Source organism: Astatotilapia calliptera, chromosome 22 (genome assembly GCF_964374335.1).
Source record: "Astatotilapia calliptera chromosome 22, fAstCal68.1, whole genome shotgun sequence".
Taxonomy (NCBI): Eukaryota; Metazoa; Chordata; class Actinopteri; order Cichliformes; family Cichlidae; genus Astatotilapia; species Astatotilapia calliptera.
The window spans coordinates 25,496,553-25,517,780 of NC_137442.1; the positions used below are offsets into that span (position 1 = coordinate 25,496,553).

General features: G+C 41.1%; 1 protein-coding gene across 1 annotated transcript in view; it reads right to left on the minus strand.

Moving 5' to 3' along the window:
• Positions 1-20,241, minus strand: part of trim71 (tripartite motif containing 71, E3 ubiquitin protein ligase) — a 40,027-nt gene extending 19,786 nt beyond the window's left edge. Inside the window, exon 1 of the mRNA XM_026156227.2 lies at positions 17,927-20,241. Within this exon, the coding sequence (XP_026012012.1) occupies positions 17,927-18,676 (750 nt within the window). The 5' untranslated portion in view covers positions 18,677-20,241. The remainder of the gene's footprint in view (positions 1-17,926) is intronic.
• Between the last annotated feature and the right edge of the window lie 987 nt (positions 20,242-21,228).

Sequence of the window (21,228 nt, forward strand, 5' to 3'; positions counted from 1 at the left end):
GCGAGGAATGCAGCTGGTTTGGAGAGGAGGGGGTGAGGAGGATGAGGAAGGTGATGTGGGGTGGGGTGGGGTTGAGCGATTGACGAATAGCTGCAAATCAGCAGTACAGGGATCAAACGCAACTCCTCCAAGTGACTACTGCATGACCAGTTATTTAATGAAATCCATGTTTAAGGCGGGTGGGAAAATAATTTTAGATGAAGACTCTTCTTATAATCATTTAGGGTGACAAATAGAGGGAATCAATTCCACTGAACACCTCTATCATCACTAAAGTTTAATATGGGTCATTCAGAAACCAATACCTCAAAGCTGTGTTATTTCAGGCTGCCATTTGTGCATGCTGTAACATGGCCAAGAGAAAAACAACAGGAGTCTTCTTTCACGGTAGCAGATCTTCGCTGCAAGGCCCTTCACACATTTTTAATCCTATCTGCTCCACACATGTCATCAACGGTCCTTGAGGTGAATCATACTCTCTCATACACACAGTGTTGGAGATTACATAACAACACCAGGCCTCTAGGAGCAAGGATCGATATTATTGACTTGCACAGAATACAGTCTCTTTAAGGCAGTGCTCTCTCTCAGCCTGCCTCTGTCTTCAGTACCTCTTTCAGTCTGAGGCAGGTTCTTTCTAGGAGATCGGTTGAAGTGGATTTGCAAGTTTTAAACTGTATAAGGACTGTGTTTTTATTAGAAATAGGAGAATCATGCCTGAGAGTTGTGGCTTTAAGTTAGGACCACAGATTGTACATGAAAGAGAGACACTGCCATCCTGTTGTTGCCCAGAGGTTAAATGCTAACATTTAATGAAACAGTGATGTGTCAAGTTATTTGCAAAGGACGGGGGTATTACACAGTCACTGATTTTAAAATTTAAAGGGGGAAAAAAAAAATGTCAAAAATTGAATCTGCCCGAGTCCTTTTACTGCTTGTCTTCCCCCTGCTGTCTCACATTTTTCATGTCTTCTCTCTAATACCCTATATTAATAAAGGTTCAAAATTCGTCCCCTGGAGCTGTTATGGAGGAAACCAGTTTTTGTAAAAGACTATTTACTTTCTTTTTAAAAAGGAGTTTAGTTAAAAAAAAAAAATATTTACAGATGCAGCCCACAGGCTTTTGGACAGTGAGACACTCTGTAATTGTGTTTATGTACCACCACAACTTTGCATTACCTGTTTAGGACTTATGGTCATTTTTAAGTAAACAGTGCCCCAATTTCAGAGGCTCAAAAGTAACTGGCCAATTTATTGATGAGCAGTGTCATGGTCAGGTGAAGCCTGTTCCCTGGTCACCCCATTACAAATTACATAAATATTCTGAGATGACTACAGGTGTTGGACTTGTATTTGAAAGCGTCTGACTAGAACTTCAATTGCCAAATCAAAATAACATTTGCCTCGAGGCGCTTTATAACTGTAAGATAAAGGTTCTACAATAATACAGCAACCTCCAAATAGCAGACACCCCCCTATCAGCAAACACTTGGCAACAGTGGGAAGGAAAAAACATGCTTTTAACGGGAAGAAACCTCTGGTAGAGCCAGGCTAAGAGAGAGGCCATCACTAGGATGGAAAACAAAAAACAAAGCTATCAAAGAGATAGCAAAGCTTTAACAGTCTGCAGACTTTGAAAGACCCAACTGTAACATTCACTTTTCAAACTTAACATGTGCACTGGTGTTGAAAATTGTTAATAGTTGACGCGTCGTTTGAAGCTTTGTAAGATCCCAAAACATGCAGGAATAAGTAGTAGGAATTAAGCGTGTAATAACGGACTGAAACAGAAGATGGCAGCACTGCATGTACAAGGATGCCAGCTGCCGTTAAACCCCGAAAAAGAAGAAGCAGTGTCCGGTATCGTAGCTGTGTCCAAATTCAGGAACCGCATCCTCCTGTGCCCACTTTTGTAGGCCGATTACGTTACAGCGACACGACGAAGACTGTCCAAATTTGAAGACTCCGACAAATGCGCCCTTCATTTTCCGGCTCACTAGAGCCGGTGAGAACACCGGACTCCCGGCAAATAATTTTCAAACCCACCTCCGTCTTTCGCTACTCAGGTTAAACATGATAAAAGTTACTTAGATAACTTAAAAATGTTATTGTTTGGCTTTTTTCAGTATTTTATTTGTTCCTGAGTAAAGCGGTTTGTCTGAGATTAAAGTTATAGTTTTTACACAGCTGAATAAACGTCAAGCAGGCAACTGATTATCAGAAGTGTGAGATGCTCGAGAATATACTCCGGTGTCCTGTTATATTTTAGATAGCAAGGAGCACACGGCTGAGTTTATTAAATTCCACCGAAACAATCTGCAAATGTCATTAAAATTTAATAAACTACCATCTTGTCTTTATTTTTAGTTAGCACATACCTTAAACACTTAAAGCTGTAAGCTAATGATAGTTATATAAGAGCAGATGCTGCTGGCGCAATAAGCTGTACGTTTTACGTCCAATGGATGCACGATCTGATTAGTCGACTAATCGCAAAAATAATCAATGACTAGTCGACTATCAAAATAATCGTTTGTGGCAGCCCTAGAGACAATTCTGACATGTCCAAAATATTGTAGATGTCACATCAGGCAGCACCATGTGCTTGCCATGAAGAAATGAGAACAACATGAAAAGATGTGAAATGTGGGTAATGCCATCAAAGTTGTAAATTCCACAGAGAACAGCCTGGAGGGGAGGCCTCGAGGCAGAGCAGACTCACCAACATTATTTATTACACACTAATGCGTGGCACGAGCAAAGGCTTCAGGCAGAGGGACATTCTGCTCGTCTACATCCAAAAGGCATGGTGACACAGAGGGTCAAGTACCAATCACGTCCAGACTGCTGGATCTTTGCACACTTTTATTGCTTGAATGTTATTTTGCTCCTATACCTTCTTGGTTCTTCTGCATTCGGCTCCACAGTTCACAAAAGCCTTGTGCTGTAATGAGAATGTTAAATGAAATGACGATTTCATGAAAATGGTAAACACCTTAGCTAACACATCATAAATACTATTATTGGGTAATTCATAATAGCAAAAGGACTAACATCAATACGCGTTAATATTAGCCATTTAATCATTAAACAACTTTAACTTTTTAACATTTATGATAACCTATGTTTACCACTTTAATGTTGTTCAAACAGGAGGTCTGACCCCTGAAATTTGCCCCAAAATCATTGTTCAGTGTTGTGAACTTCAATTTTAGCTGTTAGTATTGCTAACAGCAACAGAGGCAATCGTGGCTCAAAGAGTTGGCAGTTCGTCTTGTAACCGGAAGGTTGCCGGTTCGAGCTCGGACAGTCTCGGTCGTTGTGTCCTTGGGCAAGACACTTCACCTGCCGCCTACTGGTGTTGGCCAGAGGGGCCGATGGCGCAATATGGCAGCCTCGCCTCTGTCAGTCTGCCCCAGGGCAGCTGTGGCTACACCTGTAGCTTGCCTCCACCAGTGTGTGAATGTGAGAGTGAATGAATAGTGGCATTGTAAAGCGCTTTTCGAGACCCTCAAAGCGCTATATAAATGCAATCCATTATTATTATTATTATTATTATTATTATTATTATTACTACTGTATGAAATGTAGGCATCCTAAATCTTAAAATTATAAAACTAAAAACAAAGAGGAGAAGTTGGAGAGGAAGAGGAGTAAACAGAAACTGATTCAATGACAAAAATAAATACATAAAAAAAATTTAGTGTTGATCTTTGTAACCTCAAAATCATGAATTGATTAATACACTGATGAGTTAGGGTGTGCATTTTCACCCGAATCTGACGTTGTGTTGCATTTTTGTCTTTTTAAATAAATGCCAATAGTTTCACGCCGCAGCACCGTCACAAAGCAAAAAGGTTAACTCCTGAGGGAAATAACAGCGATGCACAATGGCTGCAAGTTCCCCGTATTTGTATTCACACAGCAGCAGGATCAATCCCGTTTCCCCTTTCCCACCATGCAATGCACTGGGAAGGGGGGGGGGGCACAAACTTCAATAGCCAATTTAAAAAAAAAAAAAAAAAAAAAAAAAAAAAATCACTGCATGCAGCATGCATGCGCTCCCTGCGTGCACAGCCGAGTGGGGGGAAGGGACGAGGGCCATGTAATGTCACACAGTGGTGCCACAGAAACAGGGCTGCTTGGGAAACTGAAAACAAGTTTGCTCAAAAAACAAAACAAAAAACTAATCGCGCACGCATTGCAGCAGTGAATTTCTACAGCTGCCCACTGGTACCAGACAATGAATAGACGTTAACCTGCTGGATTACTTTTACAAAGCATAGTAGTGTCAATAAAGCAGTTTACCATCACATCATTTGACCAGCCCGCAACACGCTTTATCCACAAACCAACACAAGAAAAAAAAAAAAAAAACCTGAGTTTTTCCTGCTGCCAAGATTGCCGGGCAGAGACACTTGGATATCTGTAAACTTACGGCTTAATTCAGCTTGTTACCAGTTAAGAGACTCTTGTTAACACGACCTTTAAACTAGATTGAGATTTGAAAAGGAAAAAATTGTAAGAATTTATTAAATTGCACAAAAAACCAAGCAATTTTCAGACCTGGCAACCATATTTCTGTCAGCCCCTACAAAGCACTTATGTTTGACAGCTGAAATTTGTAGGTATTTGTCTACAAAGGGTGACTGTCTATGTAGACACTTTGTATATCAGAACCTCGTCTCCTCCAAAGCCGACTCAATGATCAACAGCAGCACAAGCAGAAGATTGTTGTCTCCAGTGTTGTTGACAGTAAGCAGCTCCAGCATCTAGAAGGCCGACTCACAGCCCTGCTAGCAACTGCATGTCCGCATGTGCAGCCTCCTCTAATTTGTACAAATACTATCATTTTAAACTCAACTGAAGTAAATTGAAGTAAGCTGAAGCCAGCAAGATTTAGCAAGTTTACACTTTAATTTCATAATTTTAAAAAACAGCTGTGATCCAAACGCGTTTCCTCCTGTATTTTATTTTTCCACCAACAGTGTGTAAGAGCTCTGTGAGAAAACTCATGAACATTTTAACCCAGAATGAATCTGTTTAAAGTTGAATTCATTTAAAACATCTTTTAAATGGAAATGGTTTCCAAAGTTCAAAAAGTGACGCATGAGTACAACAGGACTTGCTTGAATCATTTAAATAGAGACCTTCTGTTAATCTGTGTCATCGCCTCAGGTCTCTGTGCTCTTTTCTTTAACTGCCTGTCAACACAAAGACAGAAAAGGTCAGAGCGAAAAGGAAAATTCCTAGAAGCTGATGTCACATGTCAGTGTGAATTTGTGAAAGGCAGTTTTATTCACCAGTGGAAAAAATAAAGCTTCAAGTAACCAAGTGATTAAGTAACTCACTTTATGTAATTACTATACTCAGACTGCTCATCTCTTTTTTGAAGACAACAACAAAACTTCAAACACTGCTTTTAAAGATAGTTATACTGGACTTCACTTGAAAGATGTTTTTATGTAAAACAAAGTTCAGCAATAAATATATTTCACACAATCACAAAGAGGCAAAAAAAGCTAAATAAATACTGTTGTTATCATTTTTAGAAAGTGTGTCGGTTTTAAACTTCCAAACACTTGATTACCAGTCCAGAATTGCAGCACACCCCATTGCAACACTTCAGGCAGGAGCAGACGTCAGGACATAAGGTTAAGCATGTGCACGTACACACACGAAACCTTCCTTTACTAAGACATGACTTAGAGGCCACAATGTGAAGTGCAAAAAAAAAAGCTGTCTCAGCTACAGCAGAGGTCCTTTTTCTTCAAACAGGCTGTTACACCAGGCAGATTTTATGCATCAGTCATCCTTCAGTGAGCAAACTAACTTCAGCATGTGCTGGAGTTAAATTAGAAAACTAGAGGAAGATCAGCAGAGTTACTCCACTTATGAAAGCCTAACCAGCCAGCATCAGCACTAAGCCACTTTGGTATGTTCGGGCTGGATAATCTGAGGAATAACTGATCCTAACATTCCCAGCAATCCTTGGAAAGCCATCTGGCAGACAAAGGTCCTTCGATGCAAATCACAGACACCTACTCTTATCTTTTGAGAAAACGCTCTGCATATCTTGTTCACAAAGTTTCTCCCTCCCCTCTTTGTTCCCACCATTGCTCTCTCTCTCTCTCTCTCTCCTCATTCTCAACACCTCGCCCCCACCCCCACCGGCCGCTGCTCCGCCCTCTTGTGGCAACCCCCGTTGGCTCGCTGCCACGAACACAACATGCACACGGACACTCCTGCCGATGTTTTGAAACTTAGCCAGCTACAACACGCGGAGGGCGGTGGCTGTAATACAACGATCTGATTGGACAGCCCCGCTGAAGGAAAAACCCACAGTCAGCTGGCCTCCTTTGCATGGACAGCATGTGAGTGATTGTGATGCGCTCACTGGAGCAGTGAAGTTTAAAAATAAATAAATAAATAAACTGAAGTAATGACACAGAGACGGGGCAGATAAAAGGAATAATCGCAACAATACAATTATGAAACGCAAGCCGGCAGAAAAGAGGAATTAAATGAATAGGATGTAATGTGCAGCAGCGTTCTGCCTAATAAACAACCCACATGCTCCATGAGCCTCAGCTCGTCACAGCCACCTCTTCCCCTCTTTTTCTTAACATAAGGCTTCAACTGTTATCTTGAAAGCTCATTTGCTGGAAAATATTCACAACGTATTTAATAAACTCTGACACTGGTTACAAAAACACAATGTTCACAGTCAGCCCGCCATCCTAGCTGTTATTCAGCATTTACTTTCTGTACTTTTGTAGCCAGTTCTCTGCACATTACTTATGCTCTGATGTTGCCACCTTTCTTTGCAGTCACCCTTCTTTGGTCTCACGTCCATCATCTGATTTGTCACACACCACAACATCAGCCCTGAAAGCTGAGAGATTCATTGTGAGTGAGGCTGCAAATAATGTCACAAAGTGAAGTGGCAGTAAGACCTGAAGTGTGAGTTGCATCAAAAACTGGTGCACGTGTTCCTCAAGCACAGAGCCATCACTCAAAAACTGAAGAAGCCCTAGCAATCACCACAAATCAGGCAATTAGCTACTCTTACGTATGAAAGGCTAAGATACTAATACAGACTAGCCCAAAACTAATATTATGAAGGAAGGATTAAGACTTATTTTTCTATTTTCTTTTAAAGCTACAGCTTCCCTGCTACACATATTCTTAATATAAAACATTCAAATGACTGAAAGAAAGTCTTGGGTTATTCTGAATGTTTGTGGGGGTTTTTTTCTTAAGTTCTCTTAATTTTTACAACTAATGTGTATATCAGCTTTTTTCTAACTTATTGGAAAAAGAAAGCACGTTAGTCACTGGTCAAATCCAGTTGGTACAGTACAAAGATTACTTCTTCATGTTAGCGTTGCTTCTGTTTTGGAGGCATGGAGGAGGAGGACACTTAACATCTTAATGATTAATAAACGTTCTCTTTTGTTGGAAGAGGAAACCTTTAATGTTGGAATGTGAGCCAGAGTAAGTAGCAAATGTGATTGGTTTGCCTTTTGTGTTGAACAACTCAGCGTTATCACACAGTGTTTCACTTGCACAAATGTGCAATCTTTCAGAAAAAGCAGGTCATGGAAAACACATCCAAAAGTAACAACAAAGCATGCAAACTACCGCAACTGCATCAAACACCTGCTTAAAGCCTAAAGACTAAATAAAGTGAGGTGGACAAATTATGACTGGAAGCTGTGCAGTGTTACCCAAATAAAGTCAAATGTGTTAACAACACAATCCCACCGAGTGAGGTCAAATAATGGCCAATTAAAACCCCATTTGGACACAGCCACGGAGGAGGAAGTGGCAGGCTCCAGGTTTTGAATGGGTTTTAAATCCAGTTGTCAGAGAGAATGTGATAAATGCCTTCCTTTCTATCCATTAAATTTATATGGCCCAAAGTCCTCGAATGGACTTCAAAGTCAACACACACACACTTCCCTTTAGCCTACATGAAACACAGTCACAACACACAGGAAACAAGGAATGCTTTCTAATTACTAGGCACATGTTGCACATTAAAACTCTGGAAGTCCAACTTCATATAATCCAACTCTGGTGGCTGTGTGGAAACACACACAGAAACACTAAAATCCTCTTCAGAGGATAACTACCTACAGATGGGAGATGCTCTTGGATGAAAATGCTGCTGCCACACTCGTACAGATACTTTGAGTGATGAAAAGAAATCACTCGCTCCTCAACAGCAACAGCTGCTACATCACGCCGAGGAGACTTTCTGCATCTATAATGGTCATCGTCTCTGACTCAGAACAGAGTGCTGATGAGAAAGACAGGAGTCGACAGAGGAAATACCCGGTGTGTGTGTGAGTGAGAGAGAGGGGGGAGAAAGAGAACCCAGGAGGTATAAACTCAAGTTACAGGAATTCCTCTGGCCTTGTATCAGCGTCAGTGTTGGGTTAGGTTTCCTTACAAACATTCTGTGTTAGCGAGCTCTGGGAGAGGGGGGAGTAGCGCTCAGGATCACAGAGCCGAGCATGCATGTGTTTTAAGTGACCACATTCCTTGGCAGAACATGACAATGGTTCAGTAAAGTTTAACAAATAACAAGATGAACTGTGGAAAAGCCTGACAAACGCTCCTCACCAGTACTGACTTTAAATCCTGACCCAACTGGTCCCTGAGCAGATACGAGAGCACCGTCAAAGTAATTAGTTCAACTTCACCTCATCCTCATACCGCTGCACAATTTAGGTACTCACTGCCCAGCATCCACTTTGTGCCTGCTCTCAGGCTGCTCCACCAACCCCCGAGACTATTTGGGCGTGTGCTGCTGAAAAACCACGCACGTGCACAACCACCCACGTAGCTATGGCGACAACAATTTAATTTGAAGCACAGGGTGACATTCTGTGGGATTATCATACCATTATCCCTCTCTCAGACCAGGATCCATATGTATTTGGGTATTGGAGGGTGACACCACAGCAAGCAGAGGGCACTCCTTCGATGTAATCCAATTTTCCATTGCTGCTTCACACTAACACACAGACGCAGCGTGGGACACTCTCTGCACAGTCCAGATTAGGAGCAGGGGCATTTATGCTGCTAAAGTAGACCAACATATTCACTTGGCCGTCGTCTATAGTGCAGCAATACCAGCTCTCCAGCCAGAAGCATTAAGAGCAATTTAAAACTCAAGTTTTAAAGTTAGATTTCTTTTAGAGGAAGAGAATAAAGTCATAGAAAGCTTCAGCCATAAAAAAAGAACTCTGGATGACCACAGTTCATTAACCCAAGTTTCTCCACCATCTTCTTGACAAGAGGATAGCATACACAAAGTCACAAATTTAAATCTTTACATCCTCATTTCGCATTTTATTTTTTTTCCTCATAAATCAATCAATATCAGCATGCTGCAGCATTTGCGAGCAAAAAGTTGATGGACATTACTGATGCAGTAACAGTGAAAGAACAGAGCTGGTTAAAAAGCTTCACCCAAGATATGACCTCCCAGGCAGAAAATATTCATATATCAGTGCATTCCTGACTGATAACAAGATTGTGTTCTTTTAGCTGTGGAACAGCCATGTTGTACTTTTATTTGAGGTTTTCAGCCAGAACACTACAACTACAGGCGTAGTTGACAGTGCTGTGTCACTGGATATAATGCTGAGTCACTACTATTGCAATGTGATACTGCTGTTGGCACTGTTTGAGAAGATTCACACCTCAAATTAGACGGTGTGTCATCAGCACCTGAAGCTACCTGGAAAAGGAGGATGGAAAGTGCTCTTGATTTGCTCACACTCACAAGTGCTGCTGCCTGCAAACATGAATAAAATGATGTTCCCTTTTTTTTTTTTTTTACATTTTAAATGATAACTAAATTTAAATAAAATGTTAATATTACCACATGTTTTCTTGAAATGTGGAATATCTGCAGTGCAAACCAGTTAACATTAGCCATTTGACGATTGATCAGTATCGTCATTTATAACAGCCGGTAGAAGTCAAGAAGAGTCGAGAGAAACACCCTTCAGCAATGTTGTGACAGTTGACGTTGTACAGAAGGTGCTCTTCAACTTCCTTATTGGACACATGCTTTTGGAACGCCACAAAGCGCCTTTTAAATTACAACCTACTCAGATCGACTCTTTTTCCATAACAATCGAGTACCACATGCATAATGTGCGTGGTCGTCATCATAGTAATGCAGCCGAGCGTCCTGTGATGCAATTAATATGTAACGCGAACGCGACAACAAAGGTGGACATCAAGGCGATGATATATCTGCTGCTCAGTCTGTGGCTTTTTGTCACTGTGGTGTTGTTTTTGTAGCCATTTCCCTTGTTGCCAGATTTCAAAAAAAGCTGTTTTGATTTTTGTGAACAATTCTTAGCGAGTATGCATGGACCGGTCTATCACATCTTATACTGTGTGGCCAGTTTCCTTTACGACCTACAGAGCTTTGTCTCCCATCCACAACTCTTCACTGGCAATTCCACCAGTTGGAAATCAATCAAATCCAAGCTGTAGCCAAAATACCTTAAACGAGTCATCTGTAGATTAAACCAGTAGGGTAAATATGCAAACGGCAAGAAAACTCAAGCCAGAGCAAATTAAGATTCATTATACGGATTCTTTAAAGGGGGAGAGGGGTGGCTTTCTCCATTACAGCTAATGAGGTTAAACATGAGTGAGGGTTTCAGCACGTCTCTCCAACACCATCACATCTTTTCTTACAATGCTTGAAGAGGCTGAAAAACCTGATCATGCACAGAGTATCAACAGACAGGATTCCCACTGCACGTCAGCAGCTGCCAGTACAAACAGTCGAAATAAGAAGCATCAGCTGCTTACAATTAACACCAAACCTGGCCTGCAGACTGCACTGCATCATTTCTTTTAGTGTTTCTCCAAACCAAACCGCTGCCTGAACCAGTGTTCTTCAGAATGTTTTCTGGGGGAGTTTGGAAGTTCAGCACATATTATCAGAAGTCCTTCTGGAGTCAAGTTTTGCCTCTTAATGGCCATCTTGAATCTCAGAACAGCTCAAAACAGTACCTCAGTGGGCTTGCTTAACTCTTCAGATGGAACAGCTCCTAGAAAAACTCTTGAGGGCCCTCGCAGACCAAGCCAGCCTCGAAGAACTAGCCCAGGCAAAAGCCGCACATAACACCTCTCGACTTCTGCTAAGAGTTACACCTGAATACACACAGAGCCTACAGCTGATGGCCAGCTGAACGCCAGACAAACATGAATATCTGGATTTACATGAGAGGGAGCAACTAGTCAGAATATATTCTGCAGACGGTCAAGCAGAAAACCTTTATTGCTCTAGTACATGTCTATTTATAAAGGATAATTCAAATATAGAGCCCCGTGATCAGTAACTAGCTCCCATGATGCACACAATTACAGTACATAAACATCTGATTAAAACTTTGCTGTATAAGAGTATTGAGAGGCCTTTACATTCTCATACCCAGAACTGTACGAGACTATATGTGGTTTATGAAGAAGCTATACTGACTCACTGTGCACAAGTGAAGCCGTAAATGTCAGTAACTGGATGACAGAAAAAAAGATGTGAAATTTATCACTTCAGCGATTACATCAAATTATCTCCTATTGATACTTTGTTGCCAGATATTAAAATCATGTTGTCACTCTTAAAAGGTTTCCAACTCTTAATAGATCAGCAATGATAATATGGAGCAAAGAAACCAATCCCCTACCTCAGACAACCTAAGAAATTGTCTTTCAAATGGGTTTCGTGTAAACTATAAGGCAGACTAGTATACAGGATTTAGTATAACACAAGAAACTGATTTTGATGAAAAACGACCAACTATAAAAAAGCTAAAATTGTTTCTCCCGTCAGTCAGAAAGACTAGGCAGTTGATGAAAGTTTAAGATATGATAGACACAGTCCTGGATGCTGGACAATGTCTCAGCTTTCTCAGTGCTTGCAGGCAAAGAAAGACTCGCCTGCTCCTGTGTCATTCCCTCCCCCAGGGCTGAAGCTCTGAGTAAGTGAATGGGAAATAAGCCCTTACTGGAAAACTGAACCCACCTACTTACTGGCAATGGACAGGGGGTATGCGGGGGTAGGGGTTATTCTAATAAAAAAAAAACAAAAAAAAAAAAAAAAAAAACTTAAATTGGAAAATTAAATTGGAAATTTGAACTGGGCTTTAGTGATTAGTTGGGTTACGTTTTTAAACACTGCCCCATTTACTTAAATTTCACACATTTTAACGAACACCGGGTAACTGAACCCCACTCACGCCAGTAAACAGCTAAAAGTAAAGCAAGAGGAAGCTGAGCTAAACAGCGCTAATGGTGGGGAGGCAAAGTCATTAAACTGATACTTTACTTGGGAGACATTACCTGTGTTGTTACATTATTGTTGGCAAAATTAAATGGCAACATTTGACTTTCCTAACATCTGTTTCAAACAGAGAGGGTTAAGGCTGTTTGTTCTCTTTTTTACCCTTCACAAGCCTCCGCCTTGTGGGTGCTTTAAGGCTGAGCACTTAACACACCCTGAGAAGTTTTTGAGCACTAATGACAGGCTTTCCCCTTAGGTATCTGGGGGGCCTCAGGCACAGCACGTAGAGGGTGAGCATTTTCAGGCTGTTTTTTTCAATCATCTGTGACAGCCACCATTTCTCCCTGCTTGTCATGGATTTATTTCCTGTGACACACTAACACACAGCACAGGAGCCTTCATCACCTCCGGCAAATAAAACTGGGCTAACCACCCTAATGCTCCAAAGGCACCAACAGCACAAATACAGCTGATACGTGCAGGTCATTGGCTCAAATTAGGCAAGCCGAGAACTGGGAAAACAGCCACACCCCTAACTTTAAGCCTTGGCAAATTCTAAATATCCCCCTCCTACATTTGTTATTAAGGGTTAAACCACTCATAGAGACCAAACATGTGTTTTAAGCCAGACTATAAACAGGTTTATATTTGCTTTAAATGCATTTTAACATGAGACTCTATGAAGAGAGACTTATTTTTGGAGCTGGCCTCAAATGGCCAATCAAGGAACTGCAGTTGGGTTTTTCGTGTGTGAAATGATGGTAGATTTGTGTGTGTTTTGCTCATAAAAAGGTTCATCTTGGAAACAATGGAAACAACAGTCCCCAATGCATTTCTGTTCTTATATTTCTGTTCTTATACTCACAATTAGGGGCCAATAACTATAGAGATTGACAGACCACGTGACTTTCGCGCATTGCATGCCGGGAACTCGTGGCAAAACAATCCAAGTACCGCATCAAATGAGAGCATTTGCAGCACCGCAAAACGTTCATTCTCCGGTTCCAATACCTTCTTGCTTTTTCTTTGCTCCCCAAAAAAGTTATGTACAAAATGAAGAAGAGCAACAATGCCGGTCCGTACAAAGACAGACTTGATGAAAAGTCAAAGAAAGACACGAGGAAAAAAAAAAAGAAAAAAATCAAAGGAGTGAAAGGGTTAGACCCTTACGAGCACACAGAGTGGACAAAATACGTTAGCGTGCTGCCCAACTTTCACCACGCTAATTATACGGTTCTTGGAGTGAGTGCATACACTCATGAAGTTTAGTAACTTCAGGTCACTGCAATAAGCCCAGGTACAGTTTACCGACGGATGGGTACAGGACCTTGAAATGCACCGTGTAGAACGAAAGACCATTTTCATTTCATTTTCATTTATTTATTTAACACTTGGTACAACAAATCAAACAAACCAACCACACTTTCTATCAATAAAGCACTACAACCATGTGTGAAAAGGAGCAGGAAGAAGAAAATATTCTTATTAAACCCTGCCCCCTATCTACATTCCAACTTATATTACAAGTGGGCACCAAAAATCAGGGAACAAACTAATATTAACATTTATCTCCGGTCCTAACCCAAACCAAATGACCAATTTACAATCAGAATATACCACTCCACATAGTAACAAGGAGAAAATAAAATTAAAATAAATAAAACAAAAAATTATAATGGATCCATTTTCAATGAACTCCAATTTCATTCGCATTCTTCATATTGAGTTATCGTTTTAAGCATGTAACACTTTTTAAAACAATGTAAACTTATACAATTCTTTAAATTATAATGAAGAGAGTTCCACAGTCGTATACCCCTAACCGTTGGACTCATTAATCTTTGTGTAGTCCTAGCTAACTGTATAATTTTAATAATTTTGATTTTATAAATAATTTATTTGTATGTTCTCTATATTTAACATTATGAATCATTCATATCACTTTCTTCTGTAATAAGTTTAGAGGTTTTATAGTATTCTCATATGTTTTCCCCCAAACTGCAACACAGTAACTAAAATATGAGAAAAACAATGAAAAATATAAAATGCGCATTGTTTTATAATCTAATAAATCTCTTACATTTCCCAAAATATAAATGCTTTTAACCATCTTCTTTCTAATATAGTCAATATGTGATTTCCACGTCAAATTTTCATCTACTATTACACCCAAAAAACGAAATTCAGTAACTCTTTCAATCAATTCTCCATCAATGGACATAATGACTTCATCCTCCTTTAGACGATTGCCAAATATCATGAATTTTGTTTTTGTCAGATTCAAAGATAATTTATTTACATCAAACCATTTTTTAATCTTAACATCTCAGAAGTCATAATTTCAACCAAATCTTTCAAATTCTCTCCAGAGCAATAAAAATTTGTGTCATCTGCAAATAAAATAGAATTTAACCTTTTTGATACGTCACAGATATCATTAATATATAAATATATAAGTTTAGGTCCCAAAATTGAACCTTGAGGAACGCCACATACAATCTTCAATCTTTCAGAGGTATTGCTGAGATAATGTACATATTGCAACCTATTTTCTAAATAACTCCTTAACCAATTCAATGCCACTCCTCTCACACCATAGTTATACAATTTAGAAATCAAAATAGAATGTTGTAACGTATCAAAAGCTTTTTTTTTAAATCAACAAATACCCCCACTGTATATTTATTATTATTATGGGTTGCAGATGAAATATCGTCAATGAAAGTCAACAATGCTAATGCCGTTGATCTATTTTTACGAAATCAAAATTGATTTTCATTTATTAGTTGATATTTTTCAATAAAACTATCAAGTCTTTGCGCAAAGAGTTTTTCAAGCACTTTTGAAAACTGTGACAAAAGAGACACTGGCCTATAATTGTTAAAACTATGCTTATCTCCTGATTTATATAAGGGTATCACTTTTGCCACTTTCATTCGATCAGGAAATACTCCTGATTGTAGCGAAAGATTAAAAATATAGCAAAGAGGAATCCTTATACAATCTAAAGTCTTTTTAATTATAACCATGTCTATACCATCACAGTCAGTAGATTTTTTATTTTTAAAATTTTCTACAATTGCTACCATTTCTTTTATGGTAATATCAGCCAAGAATATGGAATTAACCATTCTATTATCTCCTTTCCAGGCTTCCTGATATTCTGGATCGTCATTTTTCCTAATTAAATTTGCTAAAGTAGGTCCAACATTTACAAAAAAGGAATTGAATTTGTTTACTACTTCAGTCTTGTCTTCGACAACTTGATTATTCTTAATAAAATAATTAGGCCGATCTAAGGGTGTGTTCTTGTTACCCAATACCTCCTTAAAAATATTCCAAATGCCCTTAATATTATTCTTGTTTTCCTGAAAAGGTTTTTTATAGTAGTCTTTCTTGGCTTTCCTCAATATTAATACCAACTTATTTTTATAAACTTTATATTTCATTTCCGCATTCTTTGTTCTATGTGTTATATAATCCCTATATAAATTATTTTTCTTTTTACACGCATTTGCAAGACCCTTAGTTATCCAAGGTTTCATATTCTTATTCTTTTTCTTATGCTTAAATGCTACCAATGGACAATCATCGTACGTATCATAAGTTTACCAGTCTCACAAATCGTCTTCATAAATACACATTCGTTAACAGTTTATTAATGGGAACTTTGAGCTAAACAGTAATTAATTAATAGTGGAAATACCTTCTGGTACGCGTTACAGATATGTAGCAGTGACAATAATATTGTATGCTGTAATTGTACTGGGCAATTAGTGATACAAAAAAACCTGTTTTATCCTGTGAATAAAAGTATATGTTTTTGTCAATGTACCATAATAACAGAAGCGAAACCCAATATTGTGTCAAGACAATTTACTATTTATGCACAATAAACACAGGAGCATAGCGCGACAATTTCTGTTCAGCGCCAGACTTGCTTGTAACCTATATCACCAATTATGTTAAGAAAAATGACGTATTAACTGCTAAAAAACACTGACCTTTGTGGGAATGCTTGGAGCAGACTAACCTGTGAGCTGGAGTGTTATGGGACGTTATATTTGGTCGTTGAATGGCTGCAATCCAGGCCATCCCTCGGCTCTTTGTTACTTCGGAAACATGGCTCGAACAATTTCTCTTCAACGACGTAATCCGATAACAATTGATCTCTTTACCCGTCGGCTTCCCGTGGCTGACATGCGACCGCTAGTTAATAATACAACAGCTTCTTGCCATTTTTTGTTTCTTTTTATCGCTGTGTAACCAATTTCAATTGAAAGCCTGCGTGCGCTAGTACCTCTTGCCATGAGTTCCCAGAATCCTTTGCGGTTTTACCCCTGAATGACGTCACATTTTCAATCTCTATTGGCCGATACTGGCCTTATAGACCGATATTGACAAATAACCTTTACTGATGTTAGCTGCATCACATCAATCCCATATTAGTTAAAACTTGTCTCATGGCAAGTTCAAACCATAAAACAAGTCAATTACTTTTGTTATTTAACAAAAATCAGCAACAAATGACGACAAAAACAAAGATAAAAAGACATCACCATCACCTTCTGGCTGATGGTGATGACAATTTGCTTCAGTTTAGAACAAAGCAAATAGCCGTCTGGTCATGAAAGGGCACATTTTCATAAAGTCAAACCCTTTATTTCTCAGCGTTGTATTCTCAGTGTGCACAGCGAGCCTTAAGTCATTGCAAGGTTCTGTTAACAATGAATGGCATCCTGCGGCGTCTACAGCGTTTAACTGCTGGGACAAGGCTACACATGCTGCTGCAACTTAAAAGATTGATGTGCAACCCACGTCTGTTATTGGTTATGTGAAAAAGTTAGCTCTGCTTTAACATTTGCAGTCTATTATTCTGTTTGATTAAGTGACTTACTAGAATGCAGGTAAATGTACCGGGTGATATTCTGCACTGGTCTGCATCTGCTGACCACTCTCAATCAACCGGTTTGCTGACCTGCTCGGGCAAAACTGCGTTTTGTTTCTAGAAGATGCGGTGAGAACTATTTGGAAGCAACTCAACAGAAACCAGAAGTGGGTCAAAAATGACATTCCAAGACCTCCTGCTGGTGCTATTTGTTATTCTTCCTGACCATATGACTCTACCAAGAAAAAGCTGTTTTCCTGTTTGACGGGCCTTTGTAGTTCTGCCCAGATCACACAGCGCACAAGGAGAGAATTCCAACTTGTCTTTCCCATTACCAGAGCAAAAGTAGATCTCCACAGCATGTCCAAAGCCAAGAACTTCTAACAGTCAGAGAAACATGTGTGCACTTACTACAGGGGCCTCTGTCTGCCCTGAATGGATGGTGTGGTACAGATTAACCAGACTCTGTGTACACACAGAGCAAGAGAGTGTGTGTGTGTGTGTGTGTGTGTGAGAGAGAGAGAAAATCCAGCTTAACACACGTGCCTGTTCATCTCCAGGGTACTAGGTGAAGAGCCAGTTAGCTCCCTTTGAATCCAAGGCCATATGGCCCCCCAGTATGACTCCATACTACATACTGAGACTAAAAACTAGCCAGTATCTATAACATACTGGTACTATGAATGAGTGTTTGTCCTCCCCAGTGCTGGACTTACCTCGCTGTCGTGGTGCTGGCAGTAGCTCATGCGATCCTGGAACAGGGACAGCAGCGCGAAATTGTTCTGCAGGGACTGGGCGAGGGACACTGACATCCCTGGCTGGCTGGCGTTGCTGTTAGCGTTGACCCTGCTCAGATGGAGGTTCTCTCCCAGGCGCTCGATGAAGTGGTCTTTGGTGAGTCGCACCCGCTGGTGTGCTCGCACGCAGTTATCACACAGGTACTCCTGGCAGTCAAGGCAGTGGGATGTGGCCAGGTTCTCCTCGTCGCAGGAGCTGCACTGAGGCTCTCCCAGGTGGTGCGAGTGCAACAGGCTTCCACGTGACGGATGACTGAAGCCAGAGGAGCCTCCACCCAGACCTCCCCGGGAGTGGTGGTGGTGGTGGTGGCCATTCTTGTTCTGGATCTGCTCCTCTGAGCTCACCACCACATCCAGCAGGTTGCTGAAGAGGAAATTGGAGGAAGGCAGGGAGTCCACTCCGGCCTCTGAGATGGACACCTTCTGGTCGCAGGTGGGGCACCGCAGCTTCAGCGGGTCCCCGGGACTGCGCTGTCCCTCCAGGCACTGCCTGCAGAAGGCGTGCAGGCACGGCAGAACGTGGAGCCTCTTGGTGGTTTGGCTGGAGGAAGACGAGGTGTGAGATGAAGACGATGAGGTAGAAGAGCTGGAGGAAATGGGAGCAGAAGAGCCGCACAGCTCCTTGCAGAGCGGGCACGTCTGCAGGTCCGAGTCGGGAAACGAAGCCATCTGCAGCGTCACCAAAACTGGGCTCAGTTTACAACATGCACGACGACGAGGCTGAGGTATTCATTTGGAGACACATCAGCCCGTTTGGGGTGTGTAGAAGATAATTATCTCTCCGCGTTAATGTGGTGTTTGAGGTAGATTCAACGATTTAAAAAATGAAAAAGGAAGAAAGATTTGCCACAAAAAACAAAACAAGGAGGTAGCCACTTATTCATAAAGTTATTCAAAAACAGTTGTGAGATCAGATGAAAAATCAGAATACTTAAATCAGTTGTGTGAGGCGTTTTTTTCTCTCTTTAGCAGAACCGACAGTCCTCCTTTTAAATACAGCATTCAGCAACAGACGACGCTGGTGCTTCCGTGGAGAAAAATAGTGCGATGCTGTTCGGGATAGCTCATAACATAAACCCGAAAATGGAAAGATACTGGGTCGGCTGGGGGGCTCGGTCTCTCCTCCCCCACCAGATCGGCAACATGACTACAGGACAGAGCTACAAAGCAGCACCCGGACGAGTAGCTACCTCAAATTTTTTCCCTTTAGTTCTCCGTTATCGCTAAGCCTCCAAATTCAGACCGGTGTGGCTGACCGTCGGGATCCGTTCAGGCGGCCAACGGTCGTATGGTTGTCGCAGCGCGAGCCTTGGACCGCGAGAGCTTGAATTATTCATCAAAGCAAGGGTATCATAGCGTGCCTCTGGTCACCGAGGGTTCACCAACAACCACAGCGAGCCTCCAACAAAGCCAGACCACAAGACAGCGCGTCTATCCCCAGTGTGGGAGAATTCACCGGCCCACCTTGTGAGGAGGCCCCCTTCCAGCTCACCTTTCCCCGCTGCTGGTCGCTCCCTCCGGGTTCTGCGTGGAGGAATGCGCAGGGTTTTCTCCCCGGCTCGGTGTATGGGGGTGGGGGTGGGAACGGTGGCTTACAACCAGGTGAAACTCGGTACAGCGACAGTTTGGACCTTTAATGTGCTGCTGCTGGTTTTTCTTTTATTCTCGGATGAATTTTTTTTTTAAAAAAAAGTCAAATTAAAAACAAGCTGTGCGCTCTCATGCGCGTGCTGCTGGGCTTGCAGCTCCTCGAGCTGCTCTTATCGGACTGAGGAGGAGAAATGGAGCCAGCTACTTCCGCCCTAGGGGAGGAGAGAAGGGTGTGAGCCAAACGCACGCTCCCGATAGCTGGGGGTATGTGGTCACGTGCGCGTGAGTGCGAATTTAAAGGGATTCGCTGTCATCAATTTACCTTCCCTTCATAATATACTGCGCGTATATTTTATTATAAAAGAGTATAGTTGTTGTTTTTAGTTTAGACTAGCTAATGGCTGCCGAAGTCGAGAATCTGGGCCTGAAAATGTCAATTTTACTAAGTAACCTCAATGGTGTTCTTGTACATGCACGAAATATCACGATCCGCGTGTACTGACGACAACTGTAAGGTCTGGGGTTCGAACCCTGCCTGATCCAAAATGTAACTCAAAATGTCCTCTGGTGAGATATTATCGCTGTGCAATAGTCCACATTTTGATATTGATCTGTTACCAAGTGAATACAGTCAGTATTGGTGAAAACAATACCGATACTTTTAATTTACAAACCATCTTATGTAGGGAACAGGAGTTTGTCATATTTTAAAGACCTGTAAATCACTGTGATTTTTTAAGTACTGAACATACTGAACTTGGAGGACAGCATTAATCATATCATGCTAGTGTTGAACCGACATCAATACCATCGATATTTTGATCAGTCTCTACAAGATACTGAACCCCGAGTTTCCCCTGACGCATCTCTGTATGTGGATGATGGATGGATGTTTTACAGATGTAGTTACAGACTCACTCTCTTTTTTTAAAAAAAGTTTAATCCATTGTATCAAGCAAAGAATTTTCTGTTTTCTCTAAAATAACAGTAGATGCTCTGCTAAGCTAATGCCACAGGGTTCACCAACACAGGGGTGTGGCTAAAGTGGGCTAAACGGTGGCATCCTCCCTCAGTTTTGTCATATCAACGCAATCATGGGTGGAAATGATCAAAGTGAGAGAACATTGCACTCAACTGTCCACGAAGCACGATGTGTTACACTGTTCCTCGAATAAGCTACTGCAGGCACAGCGGATGATTGCTCGTGGCACTGACTGCAGAATTAGTGTATTCTTTAAAGCTGAAGAAGAAGAATTCCCTGTTTGTCAGATGACACGGGCCAAAGTGCAAAGGGTTGTTTTGAGAGACTGAAGAAGGCGCTCATTAAGACCACTGCTCTGAGTGAAAATGAGTCAGACAAACGGCCCTCTGTTAGGGTGCCATCCTGGAATGACACATGCACAGGCGCCCGTTTTCCTGCTCGCTGTATCATCTGACTTCGTGATCTCTTGACAGAGTTCACATAAAGTGTCGTCTCTACAGATATTCATAGTCCACAGACACGTGAGGGCATATTTTGACTCTCATTGTTAAAGACATATCTCCTTATTACTTGAGCGTCTCTCAAAATGAAGCTCTAAAAGGCAGTGAAGCTTGTGAGTTCAAAAGTGATTTCACCATCACATACTGAC